We start from the raw sequence: 19,011 nt of genomic DNA, 5'->3' as shown, positions 1-19,011 counted from the left end.
TCCATATTGGCCTGCATGCACAAGCGACGGGGCACCAGCGATGAACGAGCGTGGGGCCACGCATCGTTCATCGATGATGCCACCACACTGAAAGATATAAACGGTATCTCATTCATTAATGAACGAGATCGTTCATATCTTTCACTCATGTCGCCCAGGGTGTAGGGCCTATGAGATGCCCACACTGAGAGTCCTCAGACACTGCAATCATGCTTGGTGTGTCTTTTTGGTGCTGCAATCGGTTGCTTCATAGAACGTTGCACCAGCCCTACACTAGATGTAGATTTTCTGGCAAGTATGAGCATCAGTGTGAATGATTCAGCATCTGAGTTTGCAACCACTTCAATGACGCGTCTGCGACACTCCTATAACACGCCCATAAAACTCCATGTGCCTGCGTAGCCCCCTCCCTCTCACCTCCCAGACCATGCATCTTAGTCGCACCTGTGACTCTGTGTGCACAGACTCTGCACACATGATGCGTGTGCAGTAGAAAGAAATCACTCAACTGCATAAAAAAATCGGCAGTGCATCCAATATATATGGTCATCATCATTTTCAAGAGTACTTGAGCTGTTTCTACCCTTGATGTCATGAGTGAATAAATCAAGGTTCCAGTTAAGAGCCATAGCTAGGAGTAAGCAAACGGTGCTGCCACCCAGGGAAGCGACAATGTTACTGACTTGTGGCACCTGTATTTGGCATGCAGGATGGCTGGATAGTAGGCACTTGGAGCATCCATAGAATGCTCAGAGGTGCACCCAGTTACTCCCAGGTGCCGGCGGCACAAGAAGATTTTATACACTCAACACCTAATAATATTTAGGTTAGACAAATGCACAGTGAACATAGTAAATAAGGTTACAGTGCCTTTAGGTAAGTAATGGAATCACAAGTCATTTTTTGCCACATGACTGGAATACTCTTCAAACGCATATAGCGGTTAATTACAGCAGACTAATTGATCTGCCGGGGCTTTCAATTATATCCCCCGGCAGCGCACGATCTGGCTGCAGCTAATGCAGATTTCTGTTTGAGCCTGAGGAATCTTGAACAAAAATCTGTGTTAAATGACCTGATCGCATGTGGTGCAAACCTGCTAACCCATGGCTCTGGGACTTAAAGCACGTTAGTGGGTTATTTAGCGCACAAGGAAAAGGGGCTATAATCAAGGGCGTAGCTAACATAGGTGCAGGCAGTGCAGCTGCTATGGGGCCCGGATCTGAGAGGGGCCCACCTTCGCTGTCAAAGTCACATGTTTTATATATATTTTTCACAATTGGGTGGTACGTAGGGATCCTTTCAAACTTTTTCCTTGGGGCCTGCAATATAGACTTGCTCATTGTAGTGTGATATAAAATGAACTGGAGGGCATTTTAATGTTATATAATATGAACCCGGGGCGCTAATAAGGTACAATATGAATGGGGAGCACTATATATCATAATGTGAATTGGGGGTACTGTGAGGCATAATGTGTACTGGCAGCTCTGAAATGTGACATACAGTAGGATGAACTTAAGCACTACTACAATTCATAAAAGAAACTAGGGCACTACTATGGGGCATAACATTAAATAAGGCTCTACTATGGTTCAGAAAATGAACTAGGGCACTATTATTGGGCATAAAATTAACAACTGCTGCAGAGAGGTGTCTCTCTAGAGCAGGGGTGGGGAACCTTTTTTCTACCAAGGGCCATTTGGATATTTATAAAATCCTTCGGGGGCCATACAAAAATTATCAACTTAAAAATTACCCTGCCCCCCAGTAGGTCTGCCCCTTAGAGGTGCGTACCACAAAATGGGTGTGGCCATTTAAAATGGGATGTGATACACATATGCCCCTAATAGTGCAGTGTCAGATCCACAATTGCCCCCACAGTGCCAGATCCACAATTGACCCCCCACAGTGCCAGACCCACAATTGCCCCCACAGTGCAAGATCCACAATTGCCCCCACAGTGCCAGATCCACAATTGCGCCCACAGTGCCAGGTCCACAAATGCCCCCACAGTGCCAGGTCTACAAATGCCCCCACAATGCCCCCCTAACCCACTGTGCTGCTCACCGCTGCTGCTGCTGCTCCATCCGGCCGCGTGTCTCGGGTGTCAGGGGGTCAGGACAGGGAGGAGAGCGCGGCTATGTCAGGCAGCGGCGGCATGTAGGACCTCAAACCAGCCGCCGGTTCGTGAGCCAATCAGAGCTCACGGACCGGCAGCGGCGGCTCCTGATTGGCTGCCGGTCCGCGAGCTCTGATTGACTCACGAACCGGCAGCTGGTTTGAGATCTTACCTTCCGCCAGACAGGGCCGGCGCCACCACTAGGCAGCTTTAGGCAGCTGCCTATGGGCGCAGACCACTGGAGGGCGGCAGCTCACGCTGCAGATGAATGCTTCCCTTCTTGTCATGTGGAGCGTTACCCCAGAGAGGGGCAGGAGACTGTTGCTAGAACTGTAACCATAGCCGTCAGCACGATGCTTACTCTAAGTGCATAGAGTATTGAAGCCGCTGCCGTAACAGTTGGGCGGCCGCGACATCCTTGCTGCACTGTCAGTGTGAATGTATCTCATCGGCAGCAGCTTCAATACTCTATGCACTTAGAGTAAGCAGCGCACTGACGGCTATGGTTACAGTTGTTTTAGCAACAGTCTCCTGCTCCTCTCCGGAGTAACGCTCCACATGTTTCCGCCCCACACAACAGGTGTCCGCGATCTCCTCCGCAATAACCCCCACCCCGCGATTGCATATCATTAATATTACAGCGCCCCCACTCCCGGACGAAGGCAGCTTTACACAGTCACACTGAGAGTGACTGCCGCTGCAGGGATCAATGTTGCCACGTGTGGCTCCTGTGCAATGTATTGAGGGAGGAGGGGAGCTGCAGCAGGAACTCAGCAGAGGCGGGAGCAGCGGGCAGTCGGCACCCGCAGCACTTCAGCAATGGCGGGCAGTCGGCAACGGCGGACACTCGCCACCCGGGAATGTTGGCAGCAGCAGGAACTCAGCAGCGAAGGGATAGGCAAGTACATGGCTACACTGAGCTCCAGGGAGAGGCAGCCAGTCGGCTGCCCTGCTATGCAGCATAAGATTGTCAGGAGGACTCCAAGCTCCTCCAGATGTTTAAGTGTGACCTTAATTTATGTGTATGTATTTTATATGTGTGTATGTAATAAATATATATATTTACATACATACATACATACATATATCCATACACACACACCCAGAGTTAATAGCTCCTCTTATAAAAAATTATACAGCCACAGTTTTTCTGTGTTGTTTTTTTTTAACACCCATGGAGTGTCATCTGGTTGCTGAATTGCATTGAATGGGGAGGGCGGTGTGTGTGTGTTTAATATATATATATATATTTTTTTTCTTTCTTTAAATGTATAGCATTTATCTGGAAACCCCCTCTTAGAAATCCTACATTTGCCCCTGCGGGCCCTCCCGCCCTACCCTTCATGATCGCAACACAGAGGGCGGTCAAGGGGTCGGGTCCCTCCTACTGCACCACCACATATGGCAGGATAAAGGACCAGGGGCTCGTTGGGTAGGTGAGAGCTTCATTTAATATATAACGGGTGGGGGTGAGAGGGGGGGGGGGGGAAATACTTAAGGGGTGGGGGGGATTATTTAATCTATACAGCATAGGGTGGGAGTGAGGGTGCATCTTTAAATATATAAGGGATGGAGGTGCTGGAAGGGGGAAAGAGATGACATTATATATATGTGCTGCTTTGAACTTGGCGCAAGATAAAGATACTGTTGTGTTTTATATATATATAAATATATATATATATATATATATATATTATACACTAGTTACCAGCCCATCAAAATGACGGAACATCATAACAGTAATATCAGAGCCAGTGGCTGTGCACACCTGGACGGAGCAACACTTGAACTGCTTGGTCGGGCGCCATATAGTGTCTGCCAGCACGAAAAAACACTCAAATCCCCCCCCCCCCCCCAAACAGGTGAGGAGCAGCGTTAGCCTTTCATTCTTTTATTATAATATATATATATATATATATATATATATATAGCTGCTGCAAGCGGATCGGCACTCACCTAGCTGGTGATATCATGCTCCGGTGCCCTCTGGAAATCCATTTCTAAAGACAACTCTAATCCATACAGCGGCACTCGGAGACTTGTGCAAAATTGTAGAAAGTGCTTTTAATGAATCATAGTTACAATTTGCATTCCAACGTTTCGGGGCATAGACCACCCCTTTGTCAAGGTGAGCAAACAAGAAGTGAATGTAAAACAATAAAACATACCTTTATATGTGAGGAGGACCCGTCGGCGGGAAGGACAGCTGAGTGCAGGGAAGATCAGTGGCTTCCGTCCAGCTGATGTGACGTGTGTGCAGACGTTGTGATCATGTGATCGCGCTACTCGGCGCGGCTCTCCGGCGTTGTCATGGTTGCCTCCAGTAAACGGAAATGTCAAGGCATTCTCATCGTGGTCATGGCAACCAGGAAGCTCCGTGTGCTCGCGTCCTGAGCGAGATCACTGATCTAAACTGTGAGGTGTACATAACTAAAAATGGAACCAAGTGTGACATGAATATAGTCATCTACTGGGCAATACTGAAAAACACTTACTGTGTAGGTTATACCATATAAGAGTGTATAAGCTTAGGGGAAATATTACTGTTTAGACTAGTGTCGGCCACTGGAACTAAGGGGAAGACACAGAGGGAGAAAGAAGAAAATGCGGCTATTGTGTTAAGTGTATACATCTCTGCTATGTGTCAAAAATGAAGTATGTATCTGCCGGGTGTGTGTAGTTGACTTGCTGAATGCTGAACTGGTCCAACAAATTATACATCACACAACCATTCTGTGCTCAAAAGTCTGGATGGTGTACCTATATACACGTCAGTCATTGATATATACTATGCTACTCAAAGCCCGACAGCCATTGCACATCACAGAAATAGGCATAATGAGTGTTGGTGAAAAGTTATTCAAAAGACACTCCATTGTATCCTGTCGTTAAGACCCGTCGGTCTGGTGGTATTAAGTTTGAATTGCCATCGCGCTTCTAATTTCAGTAGGAAACCAGCTCTATCACCACCTCGGATATTTTTCGGAATGTGATCGATAATTTGAAAATTCAGTTCGCTCAGAGAATGTCCACTTTCTGCATAGTGTCTAGCTACAGGTTGTTCGGACTTTCTTTGACTGAATGCCACCTTAACTGCGGACCTGTGCATTGCAAAGCGTTCCCTGGCTGTACGCACTGTCTTGCCCACATACTGTAATTTGTATGGGCAGGTTATTAAGTAAACTACATGCGTGGTGGTACACGTGAGGACATGCCGTATAGAGTAGGTTCGGCCAGTGGCACTGGATGTAAACACTCCTCCCGTGGTCATGTATTTACATGTTTCACACCCCAGGCACTTATAGCACCCGGGGGTTCTAAACAGAAATGTGTTGGATGGAGGGAGTTTGAAATTCGTGATGTCTGCATGTACTACGAAGTCTCTGACGGTTTTGCCCTTAGTGTGACATACCATAGGTCGTTTCTTGTGCAATGTGGAGAGTTTCTGGTCAGTCGCTACAATAGGCCATAAGGCTCTCAAAGCCCTGGGTACCACGGGGCTGGTGCAGGGCCGGATTAAGGCTTCAGGGGGCCTGGGGTACTTTACACAAGGGGGGCCCCAGAGGACTAAATATAGTGTATATAGGAAGGGGATGTACCTTACATGTGTGTGCGCGTATGTGTGTATATATATATATATATATATATATATATATAGGATAGATAAAAAATATAAGAAGACAGCTGTTAGAGGCAGTAACAACATATAGCACATATTATTCAACAGAAAATTAGCGTATGTATACACTGTAAAAACAATATGGTATCACACTGTAGTGCTCAGCTAGACTCAGAGGATTGGACGTTGTGGCTAGTCTGCGAGGCACAGGGTCACCGCAAACCTGTCACACAGTAGGTGGTGATAGTATTATGTGGAGGCATGATCTGCTTGCGTCTAGGGATAGGCAAGCTGATGGTTACAACAGTGCAGGATTGTATAATCTGCCTGTCACAAAATGAAGTATATCAACTAATCCTATAGTACTACAAGTACTACAAGAAGAAAACTGTTAACATACGCACACAGTATACCTACACCCACACAGCATACATCCACACAAAACATCCACACACATACACACACACACACACACACACACACACACACACACACACACACACACACACACACACACCATACCTACATAAACTCACATAGGATGCATACAGTACATACACACACTACACACCTACCTACAAACACACTCACACACACACACACCATACCTACATAAACACACATAGGATGCATACAGTACATACACACACACACACACACACACACACACACACACACACACACACCATACCTACATAAACACACATAGGATGCATACAGTACATACACACACATTACACACCTACCTACAAACACACACACACACCATACCTACATAAACACACATAGCATGCATACAGTACACACACACACACACACACACACCTACATAAACACACATAGCATGCATACAGTACACACACACACACACACACACACACACACACACACATCAGCATGCATACACACCTACAAACACACACACACACACACACACACACACACACACACACACACACACACCATACCTACATAAACACACATAGCATGCATACAGTACACACACACACACACACACACACACACACACACACACACACACACAATCACACACACATCAGCATGCATACACACCTACAAACACACACACACACACCATACCTACATAAACACACATAGCATGCATACAGTACACACACACACACACACACACACACATCAGCATGCATACACACCTACAAACACACACACACACACACACACACACACACACACACACACACACACACACCATGCATGCATACACACACACACACACACACACACACACACACACACACACACACACTACATACCTACAAATAAACAGCATATCTACAGAAACACACACACACAGCACTAACCAATTTAAGAGAAGAGAAGGAGATTCATTTCTGACTGAGCTAGTTTACGCACAGGAGCTGCTGCTGCACATGCTCAGCAGCTCCTTCCACTGTGACTCATGTGTCCAGTACAGAGAGCTCTGCTGATCAGAGCTCTGTGTGAGGAGAGTTCTCGGCAGCTCGTTAGTGGCTGTGGGTGGTCCAGCCGGGTGCAGAGACGGAGATAAGGCTGTCTCCGTCTCTGAAACAGTTTGCTGAACTTAATAAAAAAAAAAAAAAAACATGCAAAACTGCCAGTGCTTCACGGCAGGCACGGGGGGCCCTTAAATTTGGGGGGCCCAGGGTAATGTGTCCCCTGGGCTCCCCCCTTAATCCGGCTCTGGGCTGGTGGTATTAAATTTAGAGACAAAAGGTATAATTTGTGTTGCCTCCTTTAGTTGCGGCTTTAGAAGATCGTCCCTTTTAATAGTAGCTACCCCTTTCCCCAAATCCTGTAGCATATTCCGCTGATATCCTCTGTGTACAAAACGTTGGGTTACGTCTGAAAGTGCTTCCTTGAGCGCAGAGGGGTTGCTGGTAATCCTAGCTGCCCGAATATACTGGGATTTTGGTAGTCCTTTCTTTAAGGCCACGGGATGATGGCTATTATATCTGAGCAACGTATTTTTGTCAGTAGGTTTATGGTAAATGTCTGTTTGTAGTCCATCGATGGTAATTGATATGTTGACGTCCAAGTAGTTCAATTGCTTGGCGTCACTCTGGGCTGTCACTTTAATGGGTGATGTCCTATTGTTGATAAACCGGATCATTGCCTCAAATTTGTCTTGTCCCCCCGTCCAGAGAATAAATACGTCGTCTATATATCTCGAGTAGTGAAGTATATATTGAGAAAATTCCTTATTCGTGAAGAACATATGTTGCTCCTCAGCCAACATGAAGACGTTCGCGAAGGACGGGGAAACGTTACTTCCCATGGCACACCCGCTAAGTTGGCGGTAGAATTTGCCGTTGAAAAGGAAGTAGTTACGCGTCAGCGTTAGTTCGAGTAAGTTTAGAAAGAGTGTGATCCAATGACTTCATATCAGAATGTACTAGAAACTGCTTCATAGCTGTTAGTCCCTCATTGTGGGGGATGCTTGTATACAAGCTACAAATATCTAATGTGCATATTAGAGTATCTAGTGGTACAGTGGAAATGGACTTCAGATGGTTGAGGAAACTGGTGGTGTCTTTCAAATGATGAGGTTGTTGTCCAATAAATGGCTGTAAGAGACTGTCCAGAAATGTAGAGATGGGCTGGTAGATGGATTTGTGCGCTGAAATTATAGGCCTGCCAGGCGGGTTCGTCATGCTTTTATGTATCTTTGGCACTGTAAAAAGAATAGGTGTTAGCGGTAATGGTTGTTGTAAAGCCATGCGTAGCTTGTTGGATATTATTTGGGATTTGACAGTTGTATCGAGGATATTGTCTAATTCCTTCTTATATTGCATGGTAGGGTCTGTTGCCAGTGTTTCATATACATTATGATCCGCTAGCTGCCTGTACACTTCCGTCTTATAATCGGTCAAATTCTGGATCACGATCCCGCCCCCCTTATCGGCTGGGCGGATCACAATATCCTTACAATCCCCCAATTGTTTGAGGGCTCTGTATTCGGATTTGGACAGATTGTAATGGATGTTATTGGTGGCAGCCGCATACTTAGACACTGATTCATCAACCAACCGCGTGAAGGTTTTAATGGATGGATTTGAGGAAGATGGATCAAATTTGTATTCTCGCACGGTATTTATGAAATCTTGATGTGGGTCGGGAGGAGTCGTGGAGACATGGTCTTGAAAATATTCCTGCAAACGTAGTTTGCGGGCAAACTTGTATAACTCCGTTTGCCAGCCGAGTTCATCAAATTTTGTGGTGGGGACAAATGATAGACCATAGTTGAGAACCTTGGTCTCCAGGTCATTTAGCTGACGGTCTGAAAGATTATATATATATATATGCACAAGGGATTAGAGAAACAGCAGTTATGTAACCGGTCAAAACAGTTCCCCCTACATCCCGCCCCTTGAGAATCCTGACAGTCGGGTCTTCTTGCGCTCACCTACCGGCATTTCGCTGCTGGTATCCCAGCGAAGGTATGCTGACCGCCGGTCACGCATACCCAACACTCAGGCACAGCCCCTGTCTTAAGTGCCCTGGGCCCCCCGAAGGCTTAATCCAGCCCTTGTCTAGCGGTTCTTGCGCACCCTGAGCAGAGCACCTGCAACATTACAGCAGCAACCTTTCCTGAAGTTCACTCTAATAAGCCCTACACAGTGGACAATTAGTGCGATTTGAACGATGATCGATATCATTCAAATTGGCTTGCATTGAAAAACTATTAAAAACCAACGATGAATGACTGCGGGAACGTGCATCTTTCATCGTCGGTGCTTCCATACTAAACGATATGAATGATATAGCATTCTTTTCTGAACAATATCGTTCTGAGATATCGACCAGTGTGTAGGGCCCATTAGAGTCAGCATGCTGGACGGGATGTACTAAAAGGAAAATGCAGTAAAAACCTGTTTTCTGTGTACTACCGCATTTCCTGTATGTACTAAAACCTGGTGTGTGGTTGGGGGGGAGGCGCAGCTGGCTGAAGTTTTGCCTAGGGCGTCGAGAAACATTGCACAGGCCCTGCCGCCAGACATAGTAGCTGTGCTCTCCTCCCTGCCCTGACAGCTGAGACACGCCGCCGCCAGACTGAGCGGCGGCGTGTCTCACTGACACAAGCGGTTGGGCCTGAACAAACGGCTTTGCCGGCTTTATACGGCTCGCGGGCCGGAGGTTCCCCACCCCTGCTCTAGAAGCATTGGGACAGGGGCCCCTTCAAAATGTTGCTATGGGGCCCACAAAGTTCTGGCTACGCCCCTGGCTATAATTGAAAAGCTTTAGGGGTTAAAGCCTGAAGCTTCCATCCTTTCCCTGCACAGTAAACTACTGCATATACTATAATTGAATCCTCCCCATAGACTCCCAAGAAAAGATGTAACTATTCTTTATTGTGAAATGAATACTTGTACGTTTTAAGAGGTGACTGGAAGAAAATATAAATGCATTATTATAAGTGTAAGAAGCAGGCTATAAGAGTATACAGTTATTGAGATCAACCAAAAGCATTCTGTCCTTGTTAGTAAGTAGAAAGGCACGCTCAATATAAAATGGGGCAACAATTGTACAATAAAACTATCCAGTTAGGCTAGGACATATTAATTAAACAATTTGCTTGCACATTTCTTTTGATAATTTGTTTCCCTTGGTGTATTGCTCCATCTACTGCCAGAATCCACCTCACTGCATCCAAGAAATACCCGGAGATTACTCCCAGAGAAATAGCAATCTGAGCTGGAAACACGTACATGCACAAATGCACCGTAGATATCATAGTAAATGGCACTTTACAAGTAAAGATTTGCTGTATTGTAATTTGTAATAGGGATACATATAGGTATTTATTTATTGTTTTAAGATTTTGCATATAAAGAAGAAAATAAACAAACAGTAGACAAAAAAATAAAAGCTCACATGACAGCAAGTTGGGGAGATACATTACAATACAAATGTCAAAGCAAGAATACACAATATACAGTGCATCCGGAAAGTATTCACGGCGCTTCACTTTTTCCACATTTTGTTATGTTACAGCCTTATTCCAAAATGGAATAAATTCATTTTTTCCACAAAATTCTACACACAATACCCTATAATGACAACGTGATTTTTTTTTGAGATTTTTGCAAATTTATTACAAATAAAAAACGAAGAAATCACATGTACATAAGTATTCACAGCCTTTGCCATGCAGCTCAATATTTAGCTCAGGTGCATCATTTTTCCCACTGATCATCCTTGAGATGTTCCTACAGCTTAATTGGAGTCCACCTGTGGTAAATTCAGTTGATTGGACATGATTTGGAAAGGCACACACCTGTCTATATATGGTCCCACACTTGACAGTGCATGTCTGAGCACAAACCAAGCATGAAGTCAAAGGAATTGTCTGTAAACCTCCGAGAAAGGATTCTGTTGAGGCACAAATCTGGGGAAGGGTACAGAAAAATATCTGCTGCTTTGAAGGTCCCAATGAACACAGTGGACTCCATCATCCGTAAATGGAAGAAGTTCAGAACCACCCGGACTTTTCCTAGAGCTGGCTGGCCGTCTAAACTGAGCGGTCGGGGGGGGGAGGGCCTTAGACAGGGAGGAGACCAGAACCCAATGGTCACTCTGTCAGAGCTACAGCATTCCTCTGTGGAGAGAGGTGAACCTTCCAGAAGGACAACCATCTCTGCAGCAATCCACCAATCAGGCATGTATGGTAGAGTGGCCAGACGAAAGCCATGTCCTAGTAAAAAGCACATGGCAGCCCAGCTGGACTTTGCCAAAATGCACCTGAAGGACTCTCAGACCATGAGAAACAAAATTCTCTGATCTGATGAGACAAAGATTGAACTCTTTGGCGTGAATGCCAGGCGTCATGTTTGGAGGAAACCAGCACCGCTCATCACCAGGCCAATACCATCCCTACAGTGAAGCATCGTGGTGGCAGCATCATGCTGTGGGGATGTTTTTCAGTGGCAGCAACTGGGAGACTAGTCAGGATAGAGGGAAAGATGAATGCAGCAATGTACAGAGACATCCTGGATGAAAACCTGCTCCAGAGCGCTCTTGAGCTCAGACTGGGGCGACATTTCATCTTTCAGCAGGACAACGACCCTAAGCACACAGCCAAGATAGCAAAGGAGTGGCTTCAAGACAACTCTGTGAATGTCCTCGAGTGGCCCAGACAGAGCCCAGACTTGAATCCGATTGAACATCTCTGGAGAGATCTGAAAAATGGCTGTGCACCAACACTTCCCATCCAACCTGATAGAGCTTGAGAGGTGCTGCAAAGAGGAATGGGCGAAACTGGCCAAAGATAGGTGTGCCAAGCTTGTGGTATCATATTCAAAAAGACTTGAGGCTGTAATTCCTACCAAAGGTGCATCAACAAAGTATTGAGCAAAGGCTTGGAATACTTATGTATATGTGATTTCTTAGTTTTTTTATTTTTAATAAATGTGCAAAAATCTAAAAAAAACTTTTTTCACATTGTCATTATAGGGTATAGTGTGTAGAATTTTGAGGGAAAAATTAATTTATTCCATTTTGGAATAAGGCTGCAACATTAAATGTGAAAAAAGTGAAACGTTGTGAATACTTTCCGAATGCACTGTATGTGACACCACAGTCTGAAATTGACAAGTTCCCGAAATGCAAAACAAGGTGCACTGCAAAATACATAGCAAATGCTGGTGCTCAGGGCGGGCCTTCCCTGTAAAGGGTAGGGAGGGGGGGGGGGGGGGGAGGGGAAGGGCGGGCCAACAAGGGAAAAATTGGATCACATACTGTAGTTTCCCCAGTTGGTCTGGGCACCTGCCTCCCAAATCTGGAACTATACCAGAAAGACCAAATTTTGTGATAATTAGGAGAGACTCGCATAATACTGTATCTCTCATGATTTATGGGACCAAATGTAATACAGTGAGAGTTTCAAAAAGTGAGAGATTTGGTAAGGTTTTGCAGTTTTTTTTAAAGTGGCAATCATTTACACATCAAGATCAACCTGGTTTTGCAGTGTAAATGATTGCCACTTTTTAAAAAAAAAAACTGAAAAACCTTACCAAATCTCTCACTTTCTGAAACTATCACTCTATTACATTTGGCCCCTGGTGTCATGTTCTATAATCCTCCATTTTAAAGGTTCCAGACTCAGCCGCCAGCCACGTCCTGGCAATAATACCATTTGCCAGCACTTGTCATGCGGCGTGCTCTTACCGCCACGGGTCCCGGGATTCAGGGCCCTTCCGTGTGGCGGCCGGTGGTGCTCGGTGGCCGTGTGGGGATGCGGGGCGGCGCGGCCGGCGGCGGGGGTGACGGCTTCCTGGAGCCAGGGAGGACCTAGTGGCCGCAGCTTCCGAGTGTGTCTGCGAGGCAGGGGACGGCCATGTTGGAGACCAGGAGCAGCACCAATGAGCTGGATGGGTGAGTACAGCCAATCCTGTGTCCCTGCTGCCTATAAATAGGCTGGGACTGTGGTATTCTGTGCCAGTGCTTTGTTGCAGTTTCTCAGTATCCTAGCTCTGTGCTCCAGCAGCTTTGTCTGTGCGTCTCTTATTATTGGTCCTACTTTTCTCAGAGTTTTCAGCCAGCTCTCGCTGCATTTCGCTCGCCAGCTCCCCAGTGTGCGGTCACGGTTAACCGCTCCCTCTCCGGTGTCCACGAGTTCAGCGGGATTCCCGTGGCGGTTCGCCAGCTGCAGCATGTACCTTTCATTCACGTCTTCGCATCATCCAGCAAACAGTCTTCACAGTTCTTCATTCACGTCTTCACATCATCCAGCAAACAGTCTTCCCAGCCCTCCTGCCTCATCTTCGTACCATCTAAAGCTTATTCTTCACAATACTCCTGATTTGGCCTCGTATCACTCAGTGGACATTCTCTACAGTTTCCAACCCAGAACTAGTCAATCCCTGTATCCCTACAGTCTAATTCTGCTCTGTTACCGTCAATAAATATATGAAAAGGAACTACCTTCATCCTCCTTGTTTCCTGCATTCCGGAGCTCTTGCTCCTTCGGTTGGTCTGAGTCCAACAGATTCACAAAAACAGCTTGTCGTGACAGCACTGTCAGATTATATAATACATAACACGATATAACAGTTTAATAGGGATTCTTCTAAGGAGATTCCACAGAGACAGATCTTGTGGTCCAATAGGGAAAGTGCAGACAGGATGATTTGGATACAATCCCGTACCTACTCCCAGATCCTAGACACGACAGCACATTTCTAGAACACATGGTAGAATGCACAGTGTGGGGATGTACATTTGGGGCAGTTGGAAACCGACATATCCCCCTTTCTGAACACCCTCGGTTGTAGAATACATTGGAAAATATATAAATATTTGCTAAAAGTGGTATAGATGTAGCAGGGCGATAATGCATCTTAGGATGGACAATACACCAGCGTGAAGCCAGACAATGTGGCTTTCCAGTTTGCCCAGTTCAATGATACATTCAGGGCTTAAAGTGGTTCTGGAGAGGTGGTGGAACTCATTTACCCCTCCCCCACCCCCTTTCCTCACATTATTCAGAGCCAATGCTAGTGTTTCAGCACCACCCTGCAAACTATAAATTAGTGCCCTACTTCCCATGCTTTGTAAAGGGACATTGATCTTACAAAGAAGCAGCGTGGTCACCCCCAATTACACCACACAGTAGCACAATCTTTTTCACATTACACAGCATGTATGATTAGCCGATTCATATTACACCACATAGTAAATCCCCTTATTCAGGTTACGTCAATCAGTAATGCCCTTAATTCACATTGCCCTACACAATGGTACCCTTTATACACATTATGCCACACTGTAGTGCCCCTAATATACAATGCGCACAGTAGTAGTGCCCTTTACACGTAATGCCCACAGTGGTAGTGCCTCTTACACATATTGACCACAGTAGTGCCACCTATAAACGTAAGCAGCTCACTGACTTTGTCCCTCCAGCAGTTCTATGCCCTGTATCCCACCAGCATCTTCACCACCTCTCTTGTCCCTCCAGCCTCCTCTCATCTTGTCTTCAAGATGAAGAGCCTGCTCCTCTTCATGGCTCCTCTTCACTTCAGCAGCGGTGACAGCATAACATCACATACCCCGTGCCGGAAAAGGAAGCCACCGGGACCTGAGGAGGGGATGAATGCTGTCCAAAAGACATAGCGTGTGTGACTACCAGGAGGGATGGGCTGTAAATGGAGGAGGGCCATGGAGCCACCAGGACCCGAGGAAGGGGGAGGTGTCTGCAGCTCATCAGTAATACTAGCGTCGCTTGCATCATCTATTGATGTAGGTGATGGGGCAGGTTTTTCTATTTGGAATTACTGTGCAGGGCAATGGAGGCGGTGGAACTATTTCCCCATACCATTACAGGTGGTGGAACTCAGTTCCACCTCATCGCCCCCCACTTTAATCCCTGGATACATTATTCCATACCGGAGTATCAGGATAAAACACAAACTCAGTTTATGAGTTTTTAGACATACTGAAAGATCAGGTCCAATATGGTTTCATTTGAATTAGATTTAGGGGGAGATGTGCCAAGCAGTGAAAAGAGTGGAGAAGTGAGCCAGTGGAGTAGTTGCCCATGGCAACCAATCAGCACTGAAGTAACATTTATAATTTACATATTATAAAATAATACAGAGCAGCTGATTGGTTGCCATGAGCAACTTCTCCACTGGCTCACTTCTCCACTCTTCACTGCTTAGTACATCTCCCCCAGAATCTGGTTGCAAATAGTGCAAGTGTCAGTTAAGTGGTCGACTCTGTTAGGATTGGTGGGTCCGTACACCGCATTCAGAGCCATCTCTTGGCACCAGCTGTTGTCTGAGGTTGTTTTTTCGTCTCTCTTTGAGTGACTAAGATCAGCAGGGGATCTGTGCTACTGTGGAATAAAGTTGGGAGAATCAAACTGGCGGACATTCTATCAAAAGTAGCGCTGACAGATACATTGGTGATATTTATTATATTGTGATGTTTATGTTGGGTGACACTGCTACACCATTGTCAACCAAAACGGCGGATGGAAAAACAGTGCGTGGGATAGGCTTCACATGCATTCACATGGAATTTCTGCATACATGGGCGGTTTCTTGTCATTGGTATAAGCTAGTAAGCAGGCTGACGTACCCCATAATGTGGGATCTAGGTGTAACCCACTGATTAAACAAAGTACATGTTTAACAAATTGAACGTATTTAAATAGATATATATATATAGATAATATAAATGTAATAAAGTTGTGTAGGTTCACTATATATTGATCCAATTGAACTGAAAGGTGTGCATGGGGAAACTACGAGAAATTGCTGGAAGCGCATGGGAAACTACGAGAAATTGCTGGAAGCCCTCGTGGATGTGAGGGATGTGCCTCGAGCGGGAGAAGCCACGAGAGCCGACAGCGGTTGGAGGGTTTTGACAGTTGGAGAAGGGCAGTACGGGGGAGAGCAACGAACGGAGCGGTAGCTCTGGAGGAGTCTGCAGCCCGCCAGGACCCTAATCACGGCTACCAGGAGGAAAATAGAGCGGGAGGATAAAGACTGTGACATCGGGTCACTGAAGAGAGACGGCGGAGTACAGCGGCGGGTAAATAACCTTACCAGTTAGCCCGGCCATCCCTCCAGGAGTCTCGGGAGATCGCTGACTCTGGGAGAAGTGCATCAGAGGGAAGCAAGGAAGACGGTAGGAGGGGCGGCTGCAGCTGTGATAGACGCCGAAGGACGGACGTGGATGAGCCGCAGAGCATTAAAGGAGGAGTCGGGGGAGTGACATCGGAAAGGATGAGGTGGGATTGAACCACACATACATCAATCATACACACCCCCCATATTACTTCCTCCAATTAAATAATTTAATGCTCACACATATATATATATATATATATATGGATCACAAGCTCCCCCTAGTGGAATCTCTGGATAATATTAAATAAGTAATAAGCAGAGACAGATATAATATTACAATTAGACTCTATTGCTATCTAGTTGTGCCTAAAAGCACCAAAGACTGAGGGTCCTAATGGATAGACACTGAATTATATAGAAGCAAGTCTACTATTTATACGATTTCATGTGACCTATATTCAGATTTAGAGAAGAAGAAAGAGAGAGGAACTAACTATATAAATCCAAGTGTTAATACCTAAGCTAAATAACGACTACTCTATAAGTTATTTGACACCTTCTATTAATAGTAAAGACTGAGGTGATATGACAAGATTGAGTGTTAGCTTATTATAACACTATCTACAAGCAGAAAATAGAAGATTGTGAAATCAAGGTTTTCAACAGATACTCTATTCCCCATATGGATTATAAATAGTAGTATAAAGTACACAAAAGTATACCCGCTGATCTTAGAAATATACATCCGGAGGAATATAACTTAATAACCTAAAAGAATAAACACCTACGTCAGGATGACGACCAATGGATTGTAACCACGTAATCCAAATCTCGTGTTAACACTAAAAAAAGTAACTCTCGGTAATGATAAGGGCCCCAATGAGCTCATTATAGACTCCTGAGGACCCGGGTCACTCTTATATAGTTGATATTATAGACTGTAATTGATGTGATAGATCATATATGTTTATTGTATTTACTGAATGTTGATAATTTATTTTCTCAAAAAATGTTTCAATATACTACTGAAGTATGATATATATATGATGCTGAGTAAAGATATAATAATAAATGTTATATACTTACCATAAATCCTGTTCCGGGTAGTTGATCAGAGAAGACTCGATGACTGAAAAAGAGAACAATTAATCTTAGGTAAATAGTGTATCATCAACTAAGTGAACATTACATGTATTAATTAGGCTTACCCAAGCAAGCCTAAAAAAATTAAAGATATAGAGCTTGGGTGGAGGCACGTCTATTGTAACTATTCATTAGAAACATTCACAACCAGTGTTACATTAATGGAGGCACTGCTGAGATCCCAGTGAGTATTAGTAGGAATAATTAATTTAACCAGATCAAATAGAAGGGCTAACTGGAGATGACATTTACCTTTGGTGTCAGAGGAAGGGGGTAAACCCCAGAAAGTGTATTGGAGTAGGAGGAGAGTTATCAGAAACTGCGGATGAAGCTGTATTACGTAAAGTGGGTACACTATACGGAATAATTAGACCCAATATAGTAGATCAGTGGGATGACGAGGCAGGAAAGAAGATTGCTGTACTGATCGAAACAGAAAAGGAATTAGACGTTAATCTAATACCATTAATGATAATGGCTGATGAAGAAACCGGACGAAGATGGTCTATTATTTGTCCTAATATCCGAGAAGACGACTCCACAAGTGTTCCCGTCTCTGCGATGATCTCGCCTGAGAGTGTGAATAGAGGAGAGGCTAGTGGAAATGGACACAATGCTACAAATATGAATGGGGGACAATTCGAGACCATGGTGGAACGGGTGGTCTCCCAACTTGAGAGATGGCATTACGAAGGGAGTTATAGGAGGTTGAGGATATTCTCTGGTATAGTGCCCGTACCTACAGGGGAAGAGCCTTATGAATCATGGAAAGAAGCAGCCGTCCAACAAGCTGAAGAATGGCAGTGTCCAGATAAAATAAAGCGACAAAGGGTGGTGGAGAGTCTACGAGGACCTGCTATGGGGATAATACAAGCTGCCAGGAGAAGTAATCCAAATGCCACCCTGGAGACTTACCTTGAAGCTTTGGACTACGCATACGGCACTATGGAAGATGTAGGGGATCTTCTATCAAGATTACATCACACTTTTCAAGAATCTGGAGAGAAATTGAGTGCCTATGTCATAAGAATTGATAAACTGCTGTATAAGATTGTAGAAAAAAAGGTATCACCAGAGAAGAAGTAGATAAAAGTCGCATGAGACAAGTATTACGAGGTGCTTTAAAGACTGACCCTGTAGCACAGAAATTGAGGTGTTCCGAAAAAAAAGAACCACCTCCTGGATTCAATGAGATACTAAAAGAAATCAAACAAGAAGAAGTATTGATTGAGATGAGAGAGAAGACAGTAAAGAAGGTTAAGGTAATACAAACCGTGAATGAGACTTCCCCATTAGAGGAAAAAATCTTAAAATTAATGGAGGAACAGAACAAGAGGATAGAACAATTTATTGCTACACAAAACAGCAACAACCCTTCCCAGAGTACTACATCTAGTGATTCAACACGGAGTGGAGGTAGACGAGGCAGTGTCAATAACAGGGGTTGTTTTTTAAGTGCGGGAGGATTGGCCATCGAGCTTTTGAATGTAATTTGAATCGGAACCCGAACAGGATGTATAGTAATCCCTCCC

The 19,011-nt window shown here is 44.9% G+C and overlaps 2 protein-coding genes across 2 annotated transcripts in view; one reads left to right on the top strand and one right to left on the bottom strand.

Moving 5' to 3' along the window:
* LOC134927326 (syncytin-2-like) overlaps positions 1-4,495 on the bottom strand; it is a 24,780-nt gene extending 20,285 nt beyond the window's left edge. The window contains exon 1 of the mRNA XM_063921598.1: positions 4,291-4,495. The gene's annotated coding sequence lies outside the window, so the exon portion shown is untranslated. The remainder of the gene's footprint in view (positions 1-4,290) is intronic.
* Positions 4,496-15,214: 10,719 nt separating this feature from the next.
* Positions 15,215-18,565, top strand: LOC134929562 (paraneoplastic antigen Ma2 homolog). Its single transcript, XM_063925154.1, has 2 exons — positions 15,215-15,274; positions 17,744-18,565. The coding sequence occupies exons 1-2, from the start codon at positions 15,215-15,217 to the stop codon at positions 18,563-18,565; spliced, it is 882 nt and encodes a 293-aa protein (XP_063781224.1).
* Positions 18,566-19,011: the final 446 nt, after the last annotated feature.

This window comes from Pseudophryne corroboree, chromosome 5, assembly GCF_028390025.1.
Source record: "Pseudophryne corroboree isolate aPseCor3 chromosome 5, aPseCor3.hap2, whole genome shotgun sequence".
In the NCBI taxonomy this organism is placed as follows: domain Eukaryota; kingdom Metazoa; phylum Chordata; class Amphibia; order Anura; family Myobatrachidae; genus Pseudophryne; species Pseudophryne corroboree.
The sequence above is the reverse complement of the archived record's forward strand: the minus strand, read 5'-3'. Positions and strand labels throughout refer to the sequence as shown.